The 25252-nt window shown below is 40.6% G+C and overlaps 1 protein-coding gene across 6 annotated transcripts in view; it reads right to left on the bottom strand.

Moving 5' to 3' along the window:
• jhy (junctional cadherin complex regulator) overlaps nucleotides 1–25252 on the bottom strand; it is a 61187-nt gene that overhangs the window by 26577 nt on the left and 9358 nt on the right. For 5 of the 6 annotated variants that reach the window (XM_086013001.1, XM_086012996.1, XM_086012999.1 and 2 more), the window contains 3 exons: nucleotides 21267–21960; nucleotides 2677–2763; nucleotides 2281–2366 (listed from right to left, as the gene is read on the bottom strand). In XM_086013001.1, coding sequence (XP_085869127.1) covers nucleotides 2281–2366; nucleotides 2677–2763; nucleotides 21267–21960 — 867 coding nt within the window. The remainder of the gene's footprint in view (nucleotides 1–2280; nucleotides 2367–2676; nucleotides 2764–21266; nucleotides 21961–25252) is intronic. The other variant, XM_086013002.1, reaches the window with a different exon arrangement.

Genomic DNA, 25252 nt, shown 5'->3' with positions numbered 1-25252 from the left:
GCTTTCTCGGCTTTAAAGGTAGAAAAACGAAACAGCGCTCCCGGCTCTAGTGATAGAAACGGGGTTATGTGCTCCCATTCTTAATGGGTTGACCTTACGAAAAGCCTCACAGAACGCATTGTGTTTGCATATCTTGGTGACTTGGTGAAAAAACAGACAAGACATGACATGACAGAAATTGCACGTAAGCCGCTCATCTCCTCCTTCTATTTTTAGTCAGACATGGAAAGCTAATCGTTTTGTGGTTTTCAGAGGTTTAAGTGGGCCTAAGTCGAGATGTCCACATACATTTTGGGGCCGGGTGGTTGCCGTTGTTTTGACAATATTAGCGATTTACAATGACTTTGAATGAACAAAAATGATCATCCGGCCGTGACGTCACACCCAAGACATGGAGGGGGACGCGGCCATATTGAATGGACCATCCCGGTTGTATGATCAATTTAAGGTTAGGTTCACACCCCAGGTCTTAATGTTCAATTCAGATTTTTAGAAAAAAAATCAGATTTTGTTGTGTAAGCGTCCATATTACATTATAAATGCGACCTCGGTCTTGTCTGCTGTATGAACACATGCGTCGCCAAACTGACCCGCATGCGCAGAAGAGACGAAGTCACTTACGACGTATTGTTTACAGAAGTAAATGTGGTCCAGCGTGTCGGGGCATTTCTATAGTAAAGCTATTTGGTAGGAGGTAGAAATAAATACAGTACAGGCAGTCCTCAAATTACAACGTCCGCGAACTACGACGTTTTGACTTTACTACACCCGTGCCTCCTCCTCCATTTCGTCCCCAGCACCATAGTGACTACGTTTACATGCAGTCAATATTTGGTTTAAGGTCAAAATTCCGATTTCTGAAACTTTCTGAATATCCCGTTTACATGAATGAGCGGACAGAGTTCCTCCGGCATTTCAATAACCCACTGTGTACGGCGACACACGGTGCCATGACTCAAATGGGCGTCATGTCCGCGTGTTACTTTCAACTGTCAATAAAACACTTGATAATCATGTCACTTACCACATGAATGAAGGTTTACTCCTCCCTGCGAAGGTGTGCTTTTGTGCTGCGTCTCCGAGTTTGTTTACCTCTGCTTGTGTATTTGCGATGGGTTTCACGCCAAACAATGCAATTCCACATACTTCCTGTACTACAAATACCAGCATTCCTTGCGGTTGAGTATGTGCAGAGTGTCTCGATCGTGTCTCTTTGCGCGCCGGCAGTATCTTTGCCTTTTTCGCCCTCCTCTCCTCCTTCTGCATCCACTTCTCAGCAGTAATGCTAGGTACAGCATCTTATGCTTTTTGTTTTAATGTATTTTCGGGTTTTTATACAAAGTATTTTGACGTAAATTTCGACTTTAACGGTGAAATCCGACATACGCGGAAATTCGTGCTACGGCACCAGTGTAGGAACGGAACTCGTTCATAAAATGAGGACTTCCTGTATTTAGGGGAAATTACGAGGTGAGGTTTGTCTACCTCATTTCATCGAGACATCATTAGCGATGATGTCACGTCATAACCGTGCGTAAAAAATGAATTGAATTACTACTATCACCATAAATGTCCACTTTATTCTTCATGTTTCAAGTGGTATTAAATTAAAGTAAAATATAAAGTCAATACTGTTACTCAAAACAACTTTGCAGATTCGCTCCCCCTTCTGCCAGCACTTTCCCTACGCCTTCACGGAGCACATTTTGGGCTCCGGATGATGTCGGACATATGCGACCTGGTCGTTCAGACCCTGGTCGCATTGAAAAAAAAACAGATCTGTATCCGATTTAGGACCACATATGAGAGCGAACCAGGTTGGATTTGAAAAAAATTGGAATTGAGCCGTTCAGACTGTCATAAAAAAATCAGATACAGGTCGCATATGGGAAAAAAAAATCTGATCTGGGTCGCATTCAATCTGCGGTGTGAACCTAGCCTAAGACGCTCCGATAGTATAACTAATTAGACCCAAATGGTCCAGTGCAAGTGAAGTGGTTGAGCGTCGATACTTTACAGGCACCTCTAAAATATCTAATATATACATTTACCTGTGAGGCTTAATGATTTAGAAATGTGCTGGTCAAATATGAGGTTAAGTTCTACACGATACCAGTCCCAGAGTTGGAGGCATTGGTACAGCTGCTTCTTGTAAGATGCTTTTTACTGTAGTGTTAAATCCTACCACTAATAATACTCTGGTATTATTTATATATATATATATATATATATATATATATATATATATATATGTGTGATAAAAACATGTCAGTAAATCACCTTTGCAATTCGGGGCTTTTCTCCATGCTCCTGAAGTGAGGTTCCATATTCCCCTGTTGTTCACTTCCATCAATGATATGGGTGACCTGGGGTTAGAGTTGGTTTAACATTACAAATAAAGTATGTCCCAGAAATAAAAAACAAAAAAATGTTCCAAAATAAAATACACCCTTGTGCAAAGACTGTCTGCAAACTATGGGATAACATACACACTGAAAAAAAAAAGATTTTCGGTTGCACATGATTAAAATGTGTTAAATTAATACATATCATTTGATTATTTTTGAGGATAACATGGGAAAATTACAGTCCACTACATTTTAAATCTCGTGCAACCGATGTACATGTTTAAATTAAGTAAATCCAAAGGACCTTATTTATAAGTGCCATACATACCTTCAACTGTTGGGTTAAACTTTGTTCTGGATCTGAACTCTCTTTTGAACACTCTTCAGTGGCTGCCTTATGAGCAGTTTCATGCTGCTTCAGAAAAGTACAAAAATAAAACAACTTCAATAAACAGTGTTGCTGGATACTTAATATTTTTTCTTTTTATAAAGTGCAAGTCTTTAGATAAAACTACTGTATCTGGATCATGCACTGAATGCACTGTTTTGGTATAACAATCACACATCCGGTAACTGAAATCTGAATGGTCAGCCCCCACACATTTTCACCTCGTCAAATCTGTCCCTCTTTGGAAAAAGTTTGGACACCCCTGAAGTAGTCCATTTGTAGCATACTTAACAATAAAAGCAAATTTGCTTGTGTAAGATAATTGGTATTGGCCATTAAGAAAGAATTACAATCCTTCGTTAGTATGTGTATGTGAAGGACATTTTATTTTGAACATTTGACATAGCCCTACAGCCCACAGCAAATTTTAATCCGAGATAGTTTGGTGTCCTTAAACATCTATTTCAATTTCAAACATATTTTTCAATCTGCTTTAAAAAATGTCTTTACTTTTTTCGAGCAGATCAGGTTTTTGAGATATTTACATAAAAAAAAAAAAAGTTTGACCTATAAAAGATTGCACAGTATGGATTTTACCATCCATCCATCCATTATCCATACCGCTTATCCTCACAAGGGTCGCGGGCGTGTTGGAGCCTATCCCAGCTGTCTTCGGGCAGTAGGCGGGGGACACCCTGAATTGGTTACATGGATTTTACCATGGATTTTAATTTATATCTATTATTTACTAAATATTACTAAATATCGCAGGCGTTTTTTTGTTGTATGGTGGCTCTGAAGTGCAAACATAAAAACAAATAACTAAACACAACATCAAATAAAAAAAGTAAAAAAAACAAACAGTAAATCATCAAACACAAAAACAAAGAGACAACAGCAGCACATTAAAAACAACACAAAACCAATAAACTCATCACAAGATCAAATTAAAAATCACAAAAATAAAAAAGTAATCACAACAGCCAACCAAAAAACACAAACAAAAAACTAAACACAAAAGCAAATCAAAAATCACAAAACCACATAATTAAACAAAAAAATAAAAACTAATTCATCAGGTTTTTGAGATCCATCCATCTATTGCTTATCCGGGGTCAGGTCGCGGGGCAGAAGCTGTAGCAGGGAAACTGAAACTTCCCTCTCCCCAGCCACTTAATCAAACACTTCCATGGGATCCCAGGATGTTCCCAGGCCAGCCGGGAGACATACATGTAGTCTCTCCAGCGTGTCCTGGAGCCTCCTGTCAGTGGGACATTCCCGGAACACCTCACCAGGGAAGCGTCCAGGAGGCATCCTAATCAGATGCCCGAGCCACCTCATCTGGCTCCTCTCAACGTGGAGGAGAAGCGTCTGGACTCTGAGTCCCTCCCAGATGACCGTGCTTCTCACCCTAAGTCTAAGTGAGAGCCCGGACACCCTGCGGAGGAAACTCATTTTGGTCATTTGTAACCAGGATCTTGTTCTTTCAGTCACGACTCACAGCCTGTGACCATAGGTGAGGGTAGGAACATAGATCAACCGGTAAATTGAGAGCTTTGCCTTTCGGTTCATCTCCTTCTTCACCAAGACAGACTGGTACAGAGTCCGCATTACAGCAGAGGCTGCACCGATCCGCCTGTCGATCTCCCATTCCAACCTGCCCTCATTAGTGAACAAGACCCCAAGATTCTTTAATTCCTCCACGTGGGACAGGATCTCATCCCAGACCCAGAGAGGGAACCTTTTCCCGACTGAGGATCATGGTCTCAAAAAGCTAATCCATACAACACATTAACAAATGACTAACCACAATGATATTTTCCACCACAAGTGGAGGGTACCTGGGGGTAAGGCACGGAGAATCTGACTCATGTGTGACTGGACGAGAGGGATGACTTCATTGGACGTATGTACCGTTCGTCGTCGACCAGAAAGCTATTCCGTACAATGTGTGTTTTTGGGGGGCAAAATGAGCGCTACCAGTGAATCAAATGTAGTTGCCACTATCAAAGAATATTTTGATTCTGGACATACATACAGTATGAGGTGACACCAGATGCTCAGGTCTCATCACGACACTCAAATAAGTATGCATATGCTGAAGACGCATTTAAAAGAGGTTAGGCTGCACAGATGGCATAACTATTCTTCAGAGGGTAAAAGATGGCAAGATGCTTGATATTCGCTTAACATTCAGTTACAAACCCATACTTTGCCTCATAGCTATGTTTGTGACCATATCGCGTGTAGTATGTATAGGATAATTTCGCAAACTGTCAGTCAAGATCGGGCTTTGTTTGTTGTCACTACAAATTTATATGCAAATAACTGCGCTAAGCTCTGTATTTCTCTCACGGTCTTTGTTAAGGATCATCAACAATTACATATACCAGGGTAACAAATATAGCACCAGGAAAGTATTTAAACACCTTTTCTCATTCTGATTGCTGCAGTAGTTGCATATAATAGTCTACTACTTACAATCGCTCAAAATATAATTATATCTGTCAATATGGAGAAATAGGGGACATTTAAGCGACAAAGTTATTCACCAACAATCAATGAAAACATCTTTTCTCATTCTGATTGCTATAGTTGCCAGTGGTAGATCACTACCCAGATAGCAAAAGATGTTAAATCAATGTTGAATTAAGGTTAAGAATGTTGATTTTTGGTTCTTTTTGGGTTTGGGTTGTAGACTGATGGTAAATCAACGTTGGTTCAATAACATCTTGTCAGCATTGAAGTTTGTGATGAAAAGATGCAGTTGAATCTACATTGTATTTTGGTTGAATAGAAAAGTTTGAAAGGTCAATGTTTAATTAATGTCGAATCTGTGTTATACGTTTGCCCTTTTCTATTTTTCTACTTCAGTCGAGGGAGGTGGGAAGGGGGCATATGCTGAGGCCTTTTTACCAAAAAGTGTGTGTACTGTATCTCGCTCGCTCACTCACTCACTCATCCACTCACTCACTCACTCACTCACTCACTCACTCACTCACTCACTCACTCACTCACTCACTCACTCACTCACTCCATACATCCATCCATCCATCCATTATCGATACCGCTTATCCTCACAAGGGTCGCGGGGCGTGCTGGTACCTATCCCAGCTGTCTACGGGCAGTAGGCGGGGGACACTCTGAATTGGTTGCCAGCCAATCGCAGGGCACACTCCATACATAATATATATATATATTTTTAACCACTTTTTTCTGACAGATTTTTTTTTTACCCCTGAGCACAATGGTGTTGGTCCTGTTTCATGAAAACGTTTTCATTTCTTAGCCATTCCGGCGCAGGGCTCTAACTCAAAAATGGTCCATGCCCCCCAAAAAAGATGTAAAGCTCGCTTGATTTAACTTTACCTACATTGAGGTAAATATGTTTAAAGATTTTGTTCGTTTTTTTTTTAATCTGGGTCTTTTCCCAAACCTATAAAGGTTATAGTATGACCAATGTATTATTTAATATAGACATGTCGAGCTCCCGTCCTCAATGGCCACTTTTCTGCCGGTTTTCCATCTGTTCCTGCTGCAACACACCTGTTTCAAATTATCAGCTCATTAGCAAGCTCTGAAAGCTTGATAACTTTTGAATCATGTGTGTTACAGCTGGGATAGATAGAAAATGTGCAGGACACCGGCCCTTGAGGACCGAGTTTGGAGAGACTTGATTTAATATCTCAATGTGTTTAAAATGGTTTGGTTTTTTTTTCATTTTTAACTGTCGGGGTTCTGTCCAATTGCATGCATTTTAACTGGATGATAGTCAGCCAATCAAAAAGCCCTTACCGATAGAGTCCCGGACGATGACGTTACGCATGCAATATAATGCGCCAAACGTTCACACCGCCATATTTCAGCAAATTTGTTTCTTGTTTGTTTCTTAAAAAAAAAAAAAAAAAACGTTCACACAGCCATTTTGGCATGATAGAAAACGTGTCCGCTGCTTAGTAGTAGTAATTGCAACATTTTTACAATCATGGTAGACAGCTGTTGTGCACCGAGGTGCCACAACAAGAAGAGGTACAACAAGGGGTGAACATTGTACAGGCTACCAAACGAGAAACCAAGGCATAGTCAATGGATCATAGCATACATGCATAAATAAATAAGACCATTCTAATCACTTTGCCATGAACTGTTACACAGTGCAAGACTTGCGTGAAGGTGCTAGCTTTGACAACATAATCAAATAACATGATCACATGAAGAGGAAACAAATCCGGATTGTACAAACTTGTAATCTTCCAAGCCTTTGTATTTTGTATTTAGCCATTGTGATAGACTGTATTGATTTCAAGGATATCCATCATCGATACCGCTTATCCTCACAAGGGTCGCGGGGCGTGCTGGAGCCTATTGCAGCTGACTTCGGGCAGTAGGCGGGGGACACCCTGAATTGGTTGCCAGCCAATCGCAGGGCACACAGAGACAAACATCCACACTCACAATCACACTTAGGGGCAATTTAGAGAGTCCAATCAACTTAACATGCATGTTTTTGGAATGTGCGAGGAAACCGGAGTACCCGGAGAAAACCCAGGCAGGAAGGAGCTCAACAGCTTCAGACCAGTGGCGCTGACGTCTCACCTGATGAAGACCCTGGAGAGACTGGTCCTTGTCCACCTGCGCCCCCTGGTGAGCTCCTCAATGGACCCACTCCAGTTCGCATACCAGCCTGGCATCAGTGTGGATGATGCCATCATCTACCTCCTCCACACTTCACTCTCCCACCTGGAGAAGGCGGGGAGCACTGTGAGGATCATGTTCTTTGATTTCTCCAGTGCTTTCAACACCATCCAGCCCACCCTACTGGGAGACAAGCTGGAGCGGGCGGGGGTGGCGCACCACCTCACCACATGGATCCAGGACTACCTCACAAACCGGCCACAGTATGTGAGGACACAGGACTGTGTGTCTGACGTGCTCCTCTGCAGCACGGGGGCCCCACAGGGAACTGTCTTGGCTCCCTTCCTGTTCACCCTCTACACCTCGGACTTCAACTACAACACCCCTACCTGTCACCTGCAGAAGTTCTCTGACGACTCTGCGATTGTCGGCCTCATCACAGGCGGAGATGATCGGGAGTACAGAGAACTTACTCAGGGTTTTGTGGACTGGTGCCAGCAGAACCGCCTCCTGATCAATGCGGGGAAATCCAAAGAAATGGTGGTGGATTTCGGTAGGCGCCAGCACTCTTCACCTGCACCAGTGAATATCCGGGGAACAGATGTTGAGAGAGTCTCAACTTACAAGTACCTGGGTGTTCATCTGAACAATAAACTGGACTGGTGCGACAACACAGACGCCCTCTATAGGAAGAGTCAGAGCAGACTCTTCCTACTCAGGAGACTGAGGTCTTTTGGGGTTCAGGGGACACTCCTCAGGAACTTTTATGACTCGGTGGTTGCATCGGTCATCTTCCAGGGAGTGGTCACCTGGGCAGGCGGCGTCTCGGCCCGGGACAAGAAGCGGCTGGACAAACTGGTCAAGAGGGCCGGCTCTGTCCTGGGCTGCTCCCTGGACTCTGTGGACCCGGTGGGGGACAGGAGGATGTTGGCCAAGCTGTCATCAATGCTGGGCAACCCGGACCACCCCCTCCAGGGCACCCTAACAGCACTCCACAGCACCTTCAGTGACAGACTGTTACACCCTCGCTGTGGAAAGGAGAGATTCCGCCGTTCCTTCCTGCCTGCTGCTGTCAGACTCTTTAACAAGAACATTGTGTAGTCTTTACAAACTGGCGGTCATTAGTGCAATTGTGCAGTCCTGCACCTGAGCTCATATCGTGCAATACCCAATATTCCCCACTACTGTAATACCGTGCAATACTCAACATTCCCCACTACTGTTAGTCTAGTTTTATTTTTATCCAATGCTGTTCCTTACATTTCACTACAGCACTGCAGCACTGTCACTTAGAGTATTTTTTCCTCTGTACTATGTACAGGCCGAAATGAGTGTTCCTCATATTTTTTATGTAGATGTAGGTTGGTGTGTATACACATGTGTATATACACATGTTACTGCGTATATCTACATAGGTTTGATTCTAAATGTTTGCCGTCAATGTTATACATTAATGGCCACATTATGCCGCCGCCCCTGTGTGACCTATATCTTTGCTGCTGTAACAATGAAAATTTCCCCACTGTGGGATCAATAAAGGCATTCTTATCTTATCTTATGGGGAGAACATGCAAACTCCACAAAGGGAGGCCGGAGCCGGGATCGAACCCACGACCTCTGAACTGTGAGCCGGACGTGCTAACCAGTCACCATGCCGCCCCATTTCAAGGATATTGTACCCCTAAATAGTAAATACCTGACACTTTACCTATCAATGTTAACACTATAGAAGTTGTGTGGTTCGATATAATTGTTTTTTATTGCTAAAATAATTTGAAGAGATATATTGCAGCACACTCATTTTGATTTTTTTTCTACCTTTCTTTCAGGATCTCATATCAGTATCAAGCCTACAAAAGACTGTAGTGATTTAAGGGCTTTTCTTTTGTGATTAGATTTACGACAAATTGGCCCGCCCCCCTTTTGGAGCTCAGCAGTCTATGTCACAGGAGAGAGGCAAGCGTGGTAATATTGCTCGCTTTGTCAGTTCTGTTGTCTAAAACGGCGACCGATCGCCACCAAAATACAAATGCACATTACTACTCTTGTCCACTTCAACCTGTCAAAGTATAAAAGTGTTCTGAACAATAGTTTGGATTTATTGACATCAAACGTGAGTTCATCATGATCTCTACAAAATCAAAAATACTGTGGCGATTGCTTCTCCACTTACATAAGCTGAAGCGGACAAGAGCATGAATGCACACACGAACCCCGGTTATATTTCGGACATTTAGCTACGCTAAACTTGTGTCAACCCTGGAGGCTAGGAGCGAGCAGCAGGCAGCCATCAGGCAAGCATGTATCTTTATCGCCCCCCCAACCGCATTCCCCTCCCCGGCTAGCAGTAGGATAACGGTACGGATAATAGCAACAACTAGCTTCAGGCCGTTAAAACAAAAGGCGTTAGCACAACAACATCCGTCCTTACTGTCCATCCAGCCTGCGTCTTCATGTCGTGGCGTTGCTGACACCACTTGCAGCCGCTAGCTTCGGCGTGAGAGTGAGTGGGCATGTGCTTTCAGTCGGGGCCGCTTCGAGAGTGTCAGTGTTCAGCAAAAAAAAAAGTTCCAGCAAGGAGCCGGACTCCACAGCCGAGTGTGGCACATTGGGACACACCATTTCGTCTGTTACGTTCCAAATTGGACGGCGTGTTGTAGATGGGGCCATTCCTCATCCAAATAAATGTGCACATCTACTCATTCCCACTTCAGTCTCTGTAAATATCCTGACTGGTGTTTAATGCCTCGCCCGTCCTAACCGTGATCAGCAAAGAAGCAGTTTTTTTGGGGGTTTTTTTTTAGCAAAGAAGTAGCTCTGCTCACTTCCACATTTCCTCACCCTCACCTAAATCACCCACAGATAGGTTAATCCTTTTGATATGTTGAAGTGGGCATAAGTAGGAATGTCCACATACATTTTGGTGCCAATTGATCAACGTTTTTGAATGTTATATGCAATGAAAGTACAATGATTTCCAATGGAGAGTTTGTAATTAGACTCCGATTGAACATGGATAGAACGGTAGGGGGCGTGGTCATTTTCCTTATTAAAAAGAGGAGTTATTCATGGAGTCACTTATTTCCTAATTTCTCCAAAATGAATTGGTAAAATAGAAAATGACAAATCTTTTCATTTTCCTGATCAAAAAATACATAAAATGAACTTGTTAGCGAAAACATGGCCATCCCAACCCAAGCATCTCTTTAAAGTTTAATTTACATGTAGTCTATTAAATATAATTAATCAAGTATAGAAAGAAACAGTGTAATATATTTATCCCACTCTCCCTCATGTGTGCAAATGTTCATAAGTGTTTAACAATGTCTAAAATGTTATTTTTTTATATCAAGCATATCCTAATATTTAGAATTAATAGCACATTTTTTTAAATGTGAAGTTCTTTTATCAGTTATAATTTTGCTGCTTTTGCTGCTTTTTTTAATTTTTGTCGAGGTACCGTTTCAGTATCGGCATCAAGGTACTTTATACAGGTAGAGTATCGAAGTCCAAATTTTGGTATCGTGACAACACTACCGCCTACGGCCCGAAGAGCAGCTGGGATAGCAGCACCCCGGCGACCCTCGTGAGGATAAACTGTTTCGGATAATGGACGGATGGATTGATGGATGAATGGATGGATTACTTTTGTTGGTTTGGGATTTTAAATTTGCTGTTATGATGTTTTTTTTTGTTTTTGTATTTTTTAATTTGCTGTTGTGTTTTATTTTTGAGTTTTTCTGTGTTTTAATTTACTGTTGTGTTCATTTTTTTTGTTTTTGTGTTTTTTCATTTGCTGTTGTGTTTAGTTATGTTTTTGCATTTAGCATTTTGGAGCTACTGTTAAATTGTCCAAAATACGTACCTTCAGTTGTACCAGGCATTTAAAATTAATAAATACTGGTGGTCTAATAACTGCTTTCGTGACTGTATAATTTTGAACATTTGACAATCTCAAAGCACACCTGAAAGTTTTGGACCATATTAAAGCATCTTTGATTATCTTAAAACGTGTTCTCCAAATAAATGTATTTATCATTACTAAACATGGACTTTATGCACTTACAGCAAGGGTGCCCAACTCCGGTCCTCGAGAGTCCCTATCCAGCCTGTTTTAGATGTCTACCTCCTCCAACACAGCTGATTCAAATGATCAGCTCATCGCCAAGGTTTGCAGAAGCCTGATAATGATCCTGACTTTTCTGTAGGTCTTGAGCTGTTACATAGGTCTCCCAATTTTCACAAGTCTAGGTGAAATGTACAAACAGGAATGCTTTGTTAAAACTTTGTAGGGGTCGCTATTGAGCCATTTTTGAAAATCGTACAAGTAAAATGCGATCGGGTCCTTCGCGCCTGCCGATGACGTCACGCTTTAAAATGTATTGTAGCATCTTCGAAGAACACAGACGTAGTTTAATTATCACATTTTTATTAGTCCAACTGGCTACTGTGGGCCGCAGCTAACGCCAATACAGTACAACAACCGTTCAGTCAAAAAAGAGCAACAGCTCTCCTCTTCATCCTCCGCTCCTCTCGCTCACATGCCATCCCATCCAGCGAGCCGCGCGATGCATTTATTAACCTCGGAAACAACACAACTTGGCAAGGCACAAATTCGACCACAACACAGATAACCCAATTTGTTACACTATTTCTGTAATATATTTCTTTGCCTCTATGTTTGCCACCCCCTGGCTGTTGTTATAACGAACATTACCGCTACTTTAGCGGAGATTGTCCTTCGGTCATCTACGTGCCGACTGAAGACTTTACGTCACTTTTCATGGCTTTCAGAATCGGATTGTGGTGAAAAGTTATCAAAGTAAAACACGCTTTATTAATGCTTCATGTTAGAAATCTCACATTGTTTTATTATTAGTAATTTTTGGCATTTGTTAAATTAATTGAGTTTCAATGTAATGCTGAGATGTCCGACACTATGCGCAGGCATTGATGTTGATAGTGAGAGATGTTGATAGTGAGAGACGTGGTTTCTTTTCTTTTTCCTCCTTCGTCACAGCTAGCTAGTAGTTTGTTCGTGCCAGCAAATTAACTCAGTAGTTGCAGATTTCCAGTGTTTCACCACATTTGTTGTTTTGTGTAAATGTTAAAAGTTGAGTTTAATCATTTAGGTTCGTGTCAGGTAACTGCTGTAAATAATAGCCTGGATATGTTCTCGTGAGTGATGTCACGTTGATGAACACTAGTTAGTTATTTAAGATAGTATGCTAACTATTCTAGTGATGAAACGTGTGAATGTGTATTGTATGTATTGTTTGGCTGTTTAATTGCTTAATACAGTGAATTGTAATGTTTAGGAATATTGTTAACTAATGGCTATGCATTGGATGATGTTGCTAGGTTATTCTTTGTCTGTGTCATTGCAGACCACAATAGATAGACGTGTCAAGTGGAATAAGGGCCTGTGTTTTCTGACAGGAGCACCCACATTCACACCTTGCCACTCTAAAATACAGTCAGCTGGAGACATCATCCCAATCATATGATCCTCTCCATTTTACTTCACATTATGTACAGTTCATACAATCTTGCAGCCCGAGTCAACCAGAAAATTGTTTCCAGTTTCGCAGGAGAAACGCAAACATTTGACTGAAGGGTCATAAGCGGAAGTGACGTACGAGCTGCCTCACAAAAGTAGCAGTAATGTACTTTATTTTATTTTTTATTCAGTAATTCCGAACATACAAACACAACAGCCAGGTGGGTGACAAACATAGAGGCAAAGAAATATATTACAGAAATATAAAGCGTGACATCAGCAGCAGGCGCGAAGGACCCGATGCAATCTGAACATTTTTAAAAATTTCAATGAACATTCTATCAATACGGCCCTCCGTCCATTTGACTTTGACACCCCTGCTCAAGGAGGACTTCGTTAAAATACGGCCTCTATGAAAGGTCCAAAAATAGCGTCAAATTCCAAAGTAAATTCAAAATGCTGGACTTCCTGTTAGGTTTAGCATCTGGCTCCAAAATACTTTTTTGTACGTTGTGGGCTGTTACATATGCCTCCCAATTTTCCTAGATCTAGGTGAAACGTACAACCCAGAATGCTTTATTAAGAAGGAATTCTGAAACGCAAAGCTTGATGCTGCGACCCTGTCATATAATATGCTGAAAATGTAAAATATTGTTCCCTGTTGTTGTCCCAAGTGTTAGGATGGTTCATGTCTGTGGTTCACTGTCTTGCTCAAAGGCCTTGCGTCAATAGGCAGGAAAAAGACTCACATCCATGACCCTCTAGTTCCAAAGATGTATGAACTACAGTCACTTCAAACATCATCAAAAAGGTTGATTTAAGTCTGATGTCGACTGATGAAATAAAATTCAAGAGGAATAAACTTAAAATGATCAATACTTTGATGCAGCTTCATATCAGTGAGTATCTGTAAATTCAGTGACAGGCTTACAGTTATGTTAAGCAGAATACCCAGTATATACCAACATGCACAAACATGAGTTGTCTCCGTCATTGCCTTTTGACATCTATTATGAAACTCCCAATCAAATGGAGCCAATAATCTTGCCAAAATTGCATTTGTAGGATGGTTACCTGTGTAATATATTTTCTTCTAAATTGGGAAACCAGTAATTGCTTCTCTATGAGGCAATGTCACAACAAAGTCCGGCAATTGCACCCGGCTGTATTACCTCCTGTACCCGAGAAACATCTTTTTTGCAATGATGACTTCAAAGAGGATGTGGATCTTGAATTGCATTTAGCTGCTATTGTAGACAGCCTAGGTAATCTTGATTGGGTGTTTAGACTGATGCAGGGGCAGAGGCATTCCCAAAGCTTTGGTCTAAATCTATTAAAAGATTGTACATTATGTTACCTTGGCTTTGAAGTGAGGGCCTGCAAGAGGACAGGGTCCCGTGAGTGCAATAGCAGAAGATTGATCTGCTACTTCTGTTATTAGGAAAGAATACTAGTCTCAACGGACCTACTCATTGCTACTTCCACAGTACCACTTTGATGGTGCAAGCAATTGTCGCATTAGAAAGTGGTGTACATTTAATAGTGTGTAATTACAACTCCTTTGGATTTATTTCTACAAAAGGCCAAATGTGGTATTGTGTGGCATGGTAAAAACTGGCTTGTGATATCATTTTGTTATCATTTTGTCATTCTCGAATGATTTCCCTCCATGTTTCCCCAGTTGTTAGAGTTTGCTTGATATTGTCGCTGTCCATTTTTTTTTTTCAATTTTCTTATTTTTACGTGAATGCTGTTTTTGCATTACGGACATTGCATGAAAGTGTTTTTGTTTTTTTTTCCAAAATTGGACATAAGTGTTTTTCACAGGACAGTGACAATATGCTATGCTAATGGGTTGGAGTAACGTAATTGGCAAAGACATTATTCATATATACACACATACTGGGGTGCATGTCATTTTTTTCATGCGGTACTCGCATGCGTACCAGGAGATTGTCTTTGGTACTCACTAGTGGTCCAACGTATCACAAGTCACGGTTCGGATCGGTCACGGATTTTGAGTCACGGATCGAATTGTTTTTTGTATGAGCCAATAAAAATAAAAAACTAAATAGAACTTTGTCTTCATTTATTTTATAAAACGCTTTTGCCCATAAAAAAAAATCAACTCCTAATGTCTGATATGGCAATTTAGGATTTAAGAACACAATTTAACGCAATTTTGTGGTACAGTGTGTATATTTCAAGATATCCTGCCAGACATTTTGAATTCTGAATGTTTTCTTACAATTATTAGGCAAACGTATTGTTATAAATTAAATGAAGACAAAGTTTGTTTGTTTTTTCATAATGAAAAAGACGAAGTGCAATTTAAGGCACCTTTCATAAAACATGGACAGCACATTACAAAGTAATCTAGTTCCACAATATAGAAAAAGAAGTTTAAAAAAAAAAAGTAATTAATCCAAGGAGCAGCTGTAAGGCCTATGTACCAGCTAATGATAACAGCTGCTACCACTAACGCCGGAGACTTGTGATGTATAATACAATGACAGCATAATTAACCAGCGTTTTTTTCGTGTCCTAAATTAGCGACTAAATATGATTTCTGGACTGCATTGTGTTGGTGTTGGTAGCAAGCGTTAAAACTGACGATAAGTCAAAAACGGAAGTCAAGTTAACCGTTACGCCACCACGTGGGCCAACTTCAAAGTAAAAGTTCATTAAGGCTATTGCATTGGCATTAATGACTCAATGTATTATTTTAGCTTTATTTTGAAGTTAGCCTTTGTGGAGGCGGTGTGTTCCTTGAGTATGTTTGCAACACGCTCTTGTACATGCAACTGACGTGATCTTGGGTATTCAATTTCCTCTGCTGAATGTGGACTAATCATGTTGCCTTATTGTGAACACGCAGTTTTTTTCCACCAACCATTATGCGGATCGTGCCCATCCTGAACCGATGCTTGATCCTTCCCAATCAAAGATGATTCATTGCACTGCACCACTAATGTGTACAGGTAAGCAAATGCGCGTCGTGACGCAAATAATGGCACGCATCAGTGATTTTCTCTTGCGCAGGCGTACCACTTATGTGCACCCCTGTATATATATATATATATATATATATATATATATATATATATATATATATATATATATACAGTATGTATATATATATATATATATATATATACAGTATGTATATATATATATATATATATATATATATATATATATATATATATATATATATATGTGCTGTCAAATTTACCACGTTAACGGGGGGGTAATTACATTTTGTAATTGATCGCGTCAAAATATATGGCGCATTTAACGCATGCGCAGAATGACCGACGATGCATAATCCCACTCAGAAGTGCACAGTGAGCAGCAGAGCAGACGTGTGTCACCCGCGGGGAGTATAAAGAGACATTTCCAAAGAAGAGGGTACCTTTAAATCTCAGAAATGTGAATGAATTGGTTTGCCTCAGCGACTGATGAAGAGTAGAGAAGAGGGCTGTCTTGTTTTGTGTTAATAAAGTCAGTTTAAAGGAGGAACACACGACGTGTTGATACCACCTACACTAGCATAGCACAGCATAACAGCCAATCACGTCCGTGTGCACTTCAGGGACCACTCGAAAAACATAAACTCTAAGAATATTACAAGGGCCACATATGAATGTGTACAATACACAAACACACACACACATTCTTTGTTTGCACACATTTGAAATATTTCTGTCACTGTTCTGAGGCCCTTTTGCTTTTTTGTTTTTGTAGTGAATAAAAATACTATTGCAGAAAGAATGTTAATCATTTTAATTTAAAAATATACATTTTCATCTCATGAGGATTTGTTGTTGTAATAAAAAAATACATTATATATGAACAGTATGTTGAATGTATGTTGAATGTACGTCTTGTGTCTATTATCTTTCCATTCCAACAACAATTTACAGAAAAATATGTCATATTTTGGAGATAGTTCGAATTGGGATTAATTATGATCAATTATTTTTTAAGGTGTGATTAACTTGATTAGAATTTGTAATTGTTTGACACCCCTAATGTATATGTGTGTATGTGTATATATATATATATATATATATATATCGACTGAAATAAATATTTAACACGTCACCAATTTTATCACTAAATATATTTCCAAAGGTGCTATCGATTATCACCAGATGTTGGGAACAACCCAAGTAATCCATTCATCCAAAGGAAGCAGAACAAATATGTTCATAAATTTGTTGTTTTATGAAGAAATAGATCAAAACAAATGTAGAAGAAAAATGGTGAGTGCGGGAGAAAGCATGGACCTAGGGAAGCCGTCTGCACTATACAAATCAGCCGTTTGTATAGTGTATTGTATATATAGTATAATCAGCCGGGAATATTTCGGCTTCCGTACGGCAGCGAGGGAGTGCGAGGCTGCGAGCAGTGCAGCGAACAAGAACTGTGTGTTGGGGTTGTTGGACCTCCGTTCGGTATGTTGCAGGTAACACTTCAAACATGCTAACATCACCCCTATACAGTTACCGGGAGTAGAAAAAAGAAACCCGCTCAACACCAACAACTTATCCCTGCTACTTTTAAGCAGCCTGGAGAAGTGAAAGCAGACAGAGCCAATGATATTCTAAATTACTGAAGTAATCGGCATATACATAGCAACATCTATGCGCCCATATGCTTTAGTCGAGGAGCCGGGCTTCAAACGTTTATTAAACATGCTGGAGCCCCGTTATAATGTTCCATCCCGGGCGCATATCAGCAAGACCGTGCTCCCTGTCATATACAATCGCACAAGAGCCATGCATGGTGGAGCATGAGCTGTCTTCTGCTCCTCTTATAATGAAGTTAAAGTTACTAGTTGGCAGAGCTGGGCACTTTACCCTTTTTTGCCGGTCCGGCCGCGACCCTCCACCCTTGACCTGGGTACCCTTCCGGCTGTGACCCCCCACCCTTATTCATAAAAATTATCCTAATGATAATCAAAATAATAATTTAACAATGACAATATCTGCACTATGGGAATATTTTAATGGGGAAAGTGAAGACAGTGCAATGGCGACTTGCAATGTGTGCAAATTTAACATTTTGCATTGCGGAAAGGACAGAGATCCAATTAAACCAATTCATTTAATACGCCACCTGAAAAGCTGATGTGCCCCCCTCCAGGATTTAAATGTTTTACTTGGTTTAAACCACTGCTACACAAGACAGATAAGGTGTCATGTTGGGATGATTTTGTTCACAAAAAAATAATAAGACAATTTGATTTGGATCCGCTCTTGTCATATATATATGGAGTCCTCATTTTACGAACGAGTTCCATTCTTACACTGGCGATGTAACACGACTTTCCGCGTATGTTGGATTTCACCGTTAAAGTCAAAATTTATACAAAAATACTCTGTATAAAAAAATGAAAATACATTAAAGTAAAAAGCATAAGATGCTGCACTTAGCATTACTGCTAAGAAGTGGATGGAGAAGGAGGAGAGGCGAAAAAGGCAAAGATCCTGCCACCGCGCAAACAGACACGATCGAGACACTGCGCATGCTCAACCGCAAGAAATGCTGGGTCTTTGTAGAACAGAAAGTGCTTGTATGCGGAAGCGTGTTGTTTGGCGTGCAAATACATAAGCAGAGGTAAACAAGCTCAGAGATGCAGCGCAAAAGCACACTTTTGGAGCGAGGAGGAAACTGGCTGCTTCATTCATGCGGTGAGTGACATGAATATCGATTGTTTTATTGACAGTTGAAAGTAACAAGCGGAAATGACGTCCATTTGAGCCATGACGCCGTGGGTTGCCGTACACAGTGGGCTATTCAAATGCCGGAGCAAATCTGTCCGCTCAATCATGTAAAGGGGATATTCAGAATATTTCAGAAATCTGAATTTTGACTTTAACCTGAATATTGACTGCATGTAAACATAGTCACTATGGTGCTAGGGACAAAACGGGGGAGGGGGCACGGACGTCGTAAAGTAGAAACGTCGTCGGTCGCATACATTGTAATACGAGGACTGCCAGTATATACATATGGGCTTGCTAGCAGTGGATAGGTTTTCAACATTTATCCAGCTACACACCAAATGTTAATGTATTGTTCCTAAACAAACCCATATGGTTATTTTGATTACTTTTGATTTGGAACTATTTGAATGCAGCTTTGATATCCAAAACACTAGTGGCATCTTTCTACTATGCCTGCATCAACCAACCCTTTTCTCTCATTTATTTGTATCATCGTCAGTCAACAACCAAAATTATGTCCCATGATGCTTGCTTTAACCCCACCTGGAAAATTAATTTGCAGGGTTTCATTTTTCTTCTCTTCCACCATATAAAAGAGCCATACATATCCGGCTTGCTATGTAGTGCTTATTATGACTTGATCTGTACAACCAGAACATCAGAGACATGCCTCCCAATAGGCTCTCAGACATCCATGCACCTGGCACAGTGGCATAATTGGTCTGGATAGCAGGCATTCACCATTTGTTGGGCCACATGACTGTTTTTCTGGCTATAATACCCTCAACCTTGTCCACCCATCTGAGCCCCAGTCCTCTACAATGTCTCATATCATCACCATTTACATAGTCAAGAGCCGTTAGCTTTGTGTAGTGGTAAACAGAGCTGGAGGCTTTCCCTCTCTTGAAGCCTTGGGTTTTGTCAATATCACTCTGAATTTGCTCATTAGATTTCAATTGGCAGACACATCTTACTTAATAATAACTGTTCTCATTCAATGATTTCACTCAATAGAATAAATTGTCAATTTAAAATAACAGCATAACAACATATATATATATATATATATATATATATATATATATATATATATATATATATATATATATATATATATATATATATATATATATACACATACATATTAGTTGGTAAAGGCAAAGATAATTCCCTTAAGAAATTACTGAAGAAAAAAATATCAACCATTAGTTAGCCAAAATATAAAAGCCATTGCTGAAATTTAAGAACGACTTTTGAAACCCTGAATCTGATATTCATAGTTGTTTGCTTATAAGTGCGAGTGCAGCTCCTGGTGATGATTTGTTAAATTGCACTAAGTTGCACTAAGTTTCCCTTTTAAATGGTCTCCTTGTTAAAATAGATATTTTCATAATGTTTATAAAAATTAGGTGCCAGAGCACGACTGGGTCGCAGGAAAGTGGTTGAGTACTGCCGACCTGAACCTCCAACATCAGGTTTGTGAAAAGCATTTTCTCACAGTTATTATGCAAATTATATTTTTCTCAAGTTTTCGCAAGTAGTCTATGCAAATAAGTGAGAATTCTCAAGTCAATCAACCATTCAGTATATGGTCAATGTTTTTGAACAAACCTAATGATAAGGGTATTTTTGAGCTGCTGTGTGTGTGCGTGTGTGTTCCAGGCACAGTTCCAAATTGTTGTTCCACTACAGAGTTTCAAAACATATAGGTTATACATAATAGGTTGTAAAGATTTTTAACAGGTCACATCTACATTTTAATTTAGGATCACTTCTTTGATTCAAGTGGCGTGAGGTCATTCAAGTCCTTCTCTATTGGCCCAAAGAAGAAGAGCACCTAACCTACATTATCAACTTACATGAAATTATTCGCAAAGGTTCAGAATGACATAAGTATTCTTTTGTCTTCTGATTGGTTCAGCTAAATAGTGTGTTATGTTTATGCCTCTGATTGGTTGAGCTTGATATGCAAAAGTAAAATCAATTTACGATGTCTGGACATGATTAAAAATTCCTTTTCAAGGTGTACTTTTAAAAAAAGGGCATTGTGAAGACAGGCCAACCAACACCATTGCTGACTGGCTTGTTTCAACTCAGAAAATATTTTTGGGGATTTTTTAGTGCAGCATGTATGAGCACCCAAGCAAGCCTACACAGACAGGTAGGAGTAAATAAAGAAGGTATGCATCGCCATCTCTGGTGAGTTTGATGTATTTCATTTTAAGTTTATCTGTTTTTGTCATGTTATTGGAAAACTAAATTGTAGTGTAGAGGTTTGGAGGTGATGTTTTGGAAGATAAAGGGAGCTGAGTTTCTTGCTTAAAGTAAGAATGTTATCAGGGCCATGCAGAGGGAGGGTCAACGAGCCCAAAGTGGTCATAATGCGACATGAGGGTGTTATTTAAGAGGTAGATTAACTAACTTCAGTCCTCATTGAAGGCCCAGGTCCGAAAACTTACCGTCCGGCACTGGTAGCTCCACAATTCTTACATCCATTGAACTTGGGACTTTTTGGACAGTTTCGTCTTGACATTTTTTTTTTGTGCAAAATATAAGGACCCAATTGCTGCTATACAGACTAAATTGGCCCAATTTCTAGTACCGGTATGTGAAGCAAGGGTAATGAATAACAGTTCAAAAGTTATATCATCTCCACATACCTTTTTAACAATGTGAGGCTTCTTCTGCTGAAGTGCATGCATAGTCACATAGGATCCATTACCAGATGTAATGCGGCCCAGTGTTATTTTGTTACGTTCTACAAGGTCCTCTGTGTGTGTATGTTGTTTTTTCTTTCCAGGAGTCTGAGAACTCTCAGTTGTGGGTGAGATTTGAAATGATCTTGCAGGTATGTGTTGCAGTTCCTTCTGGTTGTAGATTTGATATTCTTTCAAGTCCAGAGCATGCATTGCCTCCGTGTGCTCTGTCATCTCAAGAGATCTTTTAATATTGTTATCCACATTGGGACAGCTATTCTTTGTCTGGTCTTTGGACTGCCCTTGGATATTGCAATCACTACAACTACGAGTTGAGTTGGATTTTGGTGAGCTATGAAGCAAACCATTGCTGTGATAGCGTTGGGTTGTTATTGAGCTAACCTGGTCATCTTGGGGATGTAGGTGGTATGGCTGATTAGAGTCACTGCCAGAAATTTTAGGAGTCATTGATCTTGAGTCAGCTATGTATCTGTATCCTCTTCGAAATGGCTTCTGCGATTGATGAGACGTTGGACTACAAAAGTGTTGATATTCTGAGACAGAGCACTTTAAACTCTCAGTGAGATCTCCTATTTTGTTGGCGTTCCAATTTGGATGCCAGAACAATTCTGAGACAGCATCACTGGCATCCAGTTTGCTGTAAGATAAAAAGAAAACAGAAGAAGCCACTTAGGACATAGAGCAAAATACTTCCATCGATATCTGTGCATTTTAGCAGGCTAGTTCGCAAGAGGTTATTAGCTTGCATTTTTCCTTTCCCTTTTATGTGCCTCAACTGGAACTCGGTCAAAGTGTTTTTGTTTTTGCGTAGTGATTGATTGTAAATGTTCTATTGGGTGAGTTCTCAATAATAACTTTTCAAGTGTCACATTAACTTGGTCCGCATCTCTAATGAAAAATCCCATACATCCATTTACTTCCGCTTGTCTGGCGCCACCTGGCGGGGGCAGCAGCCTAAGCAGGAACTCAGACTTCCCTGTCCCAAGGCCCTTCGTCCAGCTCTTCTGGGAGGACCTTGAGGCGTTCCCAGGCCAGCTGGGAGACATAAGACTCTAGATTCATGCCCAGCCTAATAAGTCTGTCATGTAGCACATTCTAACTGTTACCCTACCAGAGGTAAACGTCTTGTTGTAAAAATACACCGCAACAACAGACAGCCATTAAGCACCTTCTGCGCATGCGTGAGATGTAATACCCTTCCATACCATCAGCACCGGTATTCACTATTCTTCATGGTTAGAAAAACCCAACCGGAAAGCTATTGGCAGGAGTGGAATATAAAAACGTGAACAATGCATTCCACTATATTTTTCGCTCACGATGAACTCCCACGCGAAGCAAACCCTCGCGCTCTTGACACAGTATCATGCAACTCTTATAGTGTCAACCCTCGCTCTTGTACTTGTAAGAAGATTAAGGTGGCAAAGGCGTGCTCACTTTTTATCCACATTCGTCACTTCCTGTTCTTGACCTGTGCGCTGATTCGCTGGCTAACAAGCCAAACAGAGCGGCCAAATGTCACGACTTACAACACCGATTCAATATGCTGAAATGCCCACCAGACGCATCCCGACGGGATCCGATGTTGCGACGGTGTTCGCTCATCAATCAGGCGGCGCAATCCGACGCCCCGATGCTTCCCAACGTCCGACTGGTCTATCTAGGCCTTAACTGTGCAAAAGGGCGGGCTACACCAAGGAAGCACCTTGGAAGCAGAAACTGATTTGCTGGAGTCCATGGTCAAATTGCGGGAAGTACATTTATAAGGAACTGCAAGTGGACCTCCAAGGGTGGATGATGTAAAGTTGGCCAGGGCAATCACAGATCACAACTATGAAGTGGGCATTTGAAGACCACCTTCCAGTAGGATAATACATGTCCTTGTGTGACCCCACCGCCTACAGTAGCTGTGCCACAGCTAGGGAGGTGATTTTAAAAATGTAACAAAGGTAGTAAAGATTAGAATACTGCATTCAATTAATTGATTTCTACAATGATTCAGAGGGTTTTTGTGCACGATGCTGTCATATTTATAAATGAAATGGATTTCCGATTGAGCGTCAAGCATTTAGGAGGTATTGTAGGAGCTCCGCAGAGATGTGACTGTTTAACACATTAAAGCCGGGAACGCACAAGCGCGTTTCTACCACTAAAGCCAGGAGCGCTGTTACGTGTTTCTCTCTCTAAAGCCGAGAGCATATACGTCATTTTCTTTTTTTTAATCCAATTCTCTGTCTCTTAGCCAATGAAATACATCAGAATATACATGTGACAGTGTCGCAAGTCATCAGAGGATATCCGAAATCTTTTTGAGGAGTAATGGAGGCACAGTCGATCGCGGGAGCTCTGATGTAAGTCACGGCAGTGATATAGGCGACGGGCTTGTGGACTTCAAAGCCGTACGGTGGCTTTGTACGGCGTTTCACATGAAACCAGCCATATGTGATATATGCTTAAGCTATATGTTCTTAGACAATTACCATTTCAACGTCTCTGTAAGAGAACACAGCATGGTAATTACCACTCGATTTTTTAAAATTAAAAATAGTGCTTCTTCGATTGAAACAGTCAAGATTAATAAACTCAGGCCTGTGTGAAAGCCACATGTCTAACCTCTCAAATTCTTTTGGAATTATGTTTCTATCTGCTACAGGGGCTGAGATATTCATTATTTTGTAGGTGTTGAATTTCCGCGAAAATGTCAGGTTTTCAAGGGTGACTCCAAAGACGACCGTAGGTTTTAGAGAGATGTCTCACGAGGGGCTTCAGGCTTTAATGGGTTCAATTTATGTTCGCATGATTTGTTGAACAATATTCGACACCTGCATTACTTTTAGAATGGAGGCAATGTTGGGCGACATGCGCTTGGACCTTGTGAGTAAATTTGACGAGATTGTGTCAGAGGCAGTAAAGTGGGAAATTATGAGTGCTCTCTCTCCGATGGAGATGTCATATGATCAAGCTATTGCGGACATTGAGCGCTCGGCTAATGACCACGATGAGAAGCTAACTACCCTCGAAGCTGCTGGTACATAGTTGACAGATCTGGTTGACTCCTTGGCAAAAAAGTGTGACTTGGAGGGTCGTTCTCAACTGCCTAATGTATGTGTGGTCAGTGTTCCCGAGGGATTGGAGGGCAATCGCCCCATGGATTTTGTGGCTACATTTCTACAGACACTCCTCAGCTTGGACAACAAACCCGTTTTGGACCAGGCTCATCGGACCCTCCATGTTAAACCTGTGGACGGGAAACCTCCTCGCCCCTTTGTCGTCAGAGTGAACAGGTTTCAACAACACAGAGTAATCCTACGTAAGAATGGAGAAATCTCTCCTCTCTATTACAATGGGGAGAGGATCTCTATCTTTCTCGACTTCACTCCTACAGTTGCCAAGAAACGGTCTGCTTTTTCTCCGGTTAAAAGGGAGCTTCACTCATGCCCAGGCTTTAAAGTCTGCCTTATCTACTACCCGGGCATACTGCGGATTACTCTACCAAATGGAGAAATTCAGACTTGCTATGGACTTTGTTGGAAAAAAAATGTTAAAACTGTGGTGGATCCAGACTGTTTAAATATTTGCCTTGTGTTTGATATACTCAGGACTGGCATTTGTACTTAGGGATTGCTTAACTCTAGGGAGTTATAGTTTTAACTGTTAGGGTTTATTTTATTCTATTGTTGTCTATTGTTACTATTGTTTTCGCTCTTTTTATTGTTTTATTTATTTTTGCTGAAGTTGCTGATATTTCTATTGATGTTTCTCTGTGGTCAGTTTTGTGTCCCAAATAGAAATGTTAGAATAGAATGATTACTTTAGTAATCATATTGCACTTTCATTTTGAATGATGGGTAGTTTTTAATTTCCTAGAAAGTCTATTTATACTGAACTCTGATAACTTTACACGACTTTGGCAGCCACTACATCACCTG

The sequence above is a fragment of the Filicampus tigris genome, chromosome 17 (genome assembly GCF_054856515.1).
Source record: "Filicampus tigris isolate MCC_2025a chromosome 17, RoL_Ftig_1.0, whole genome shotgun sequence".
Classification (NCBI taxonomy): Eukaryota; Metazoa; Chordata; class Actinopteri; order Syngnathiformes; family Syngnathidae; genus Filicampus; species Filicampus tigris.
The sequence above is the reverse complement of the archived record's forward strand: the minus strand, read 5'-3'. Positions and strand labels throughout refer to the sequence as shown.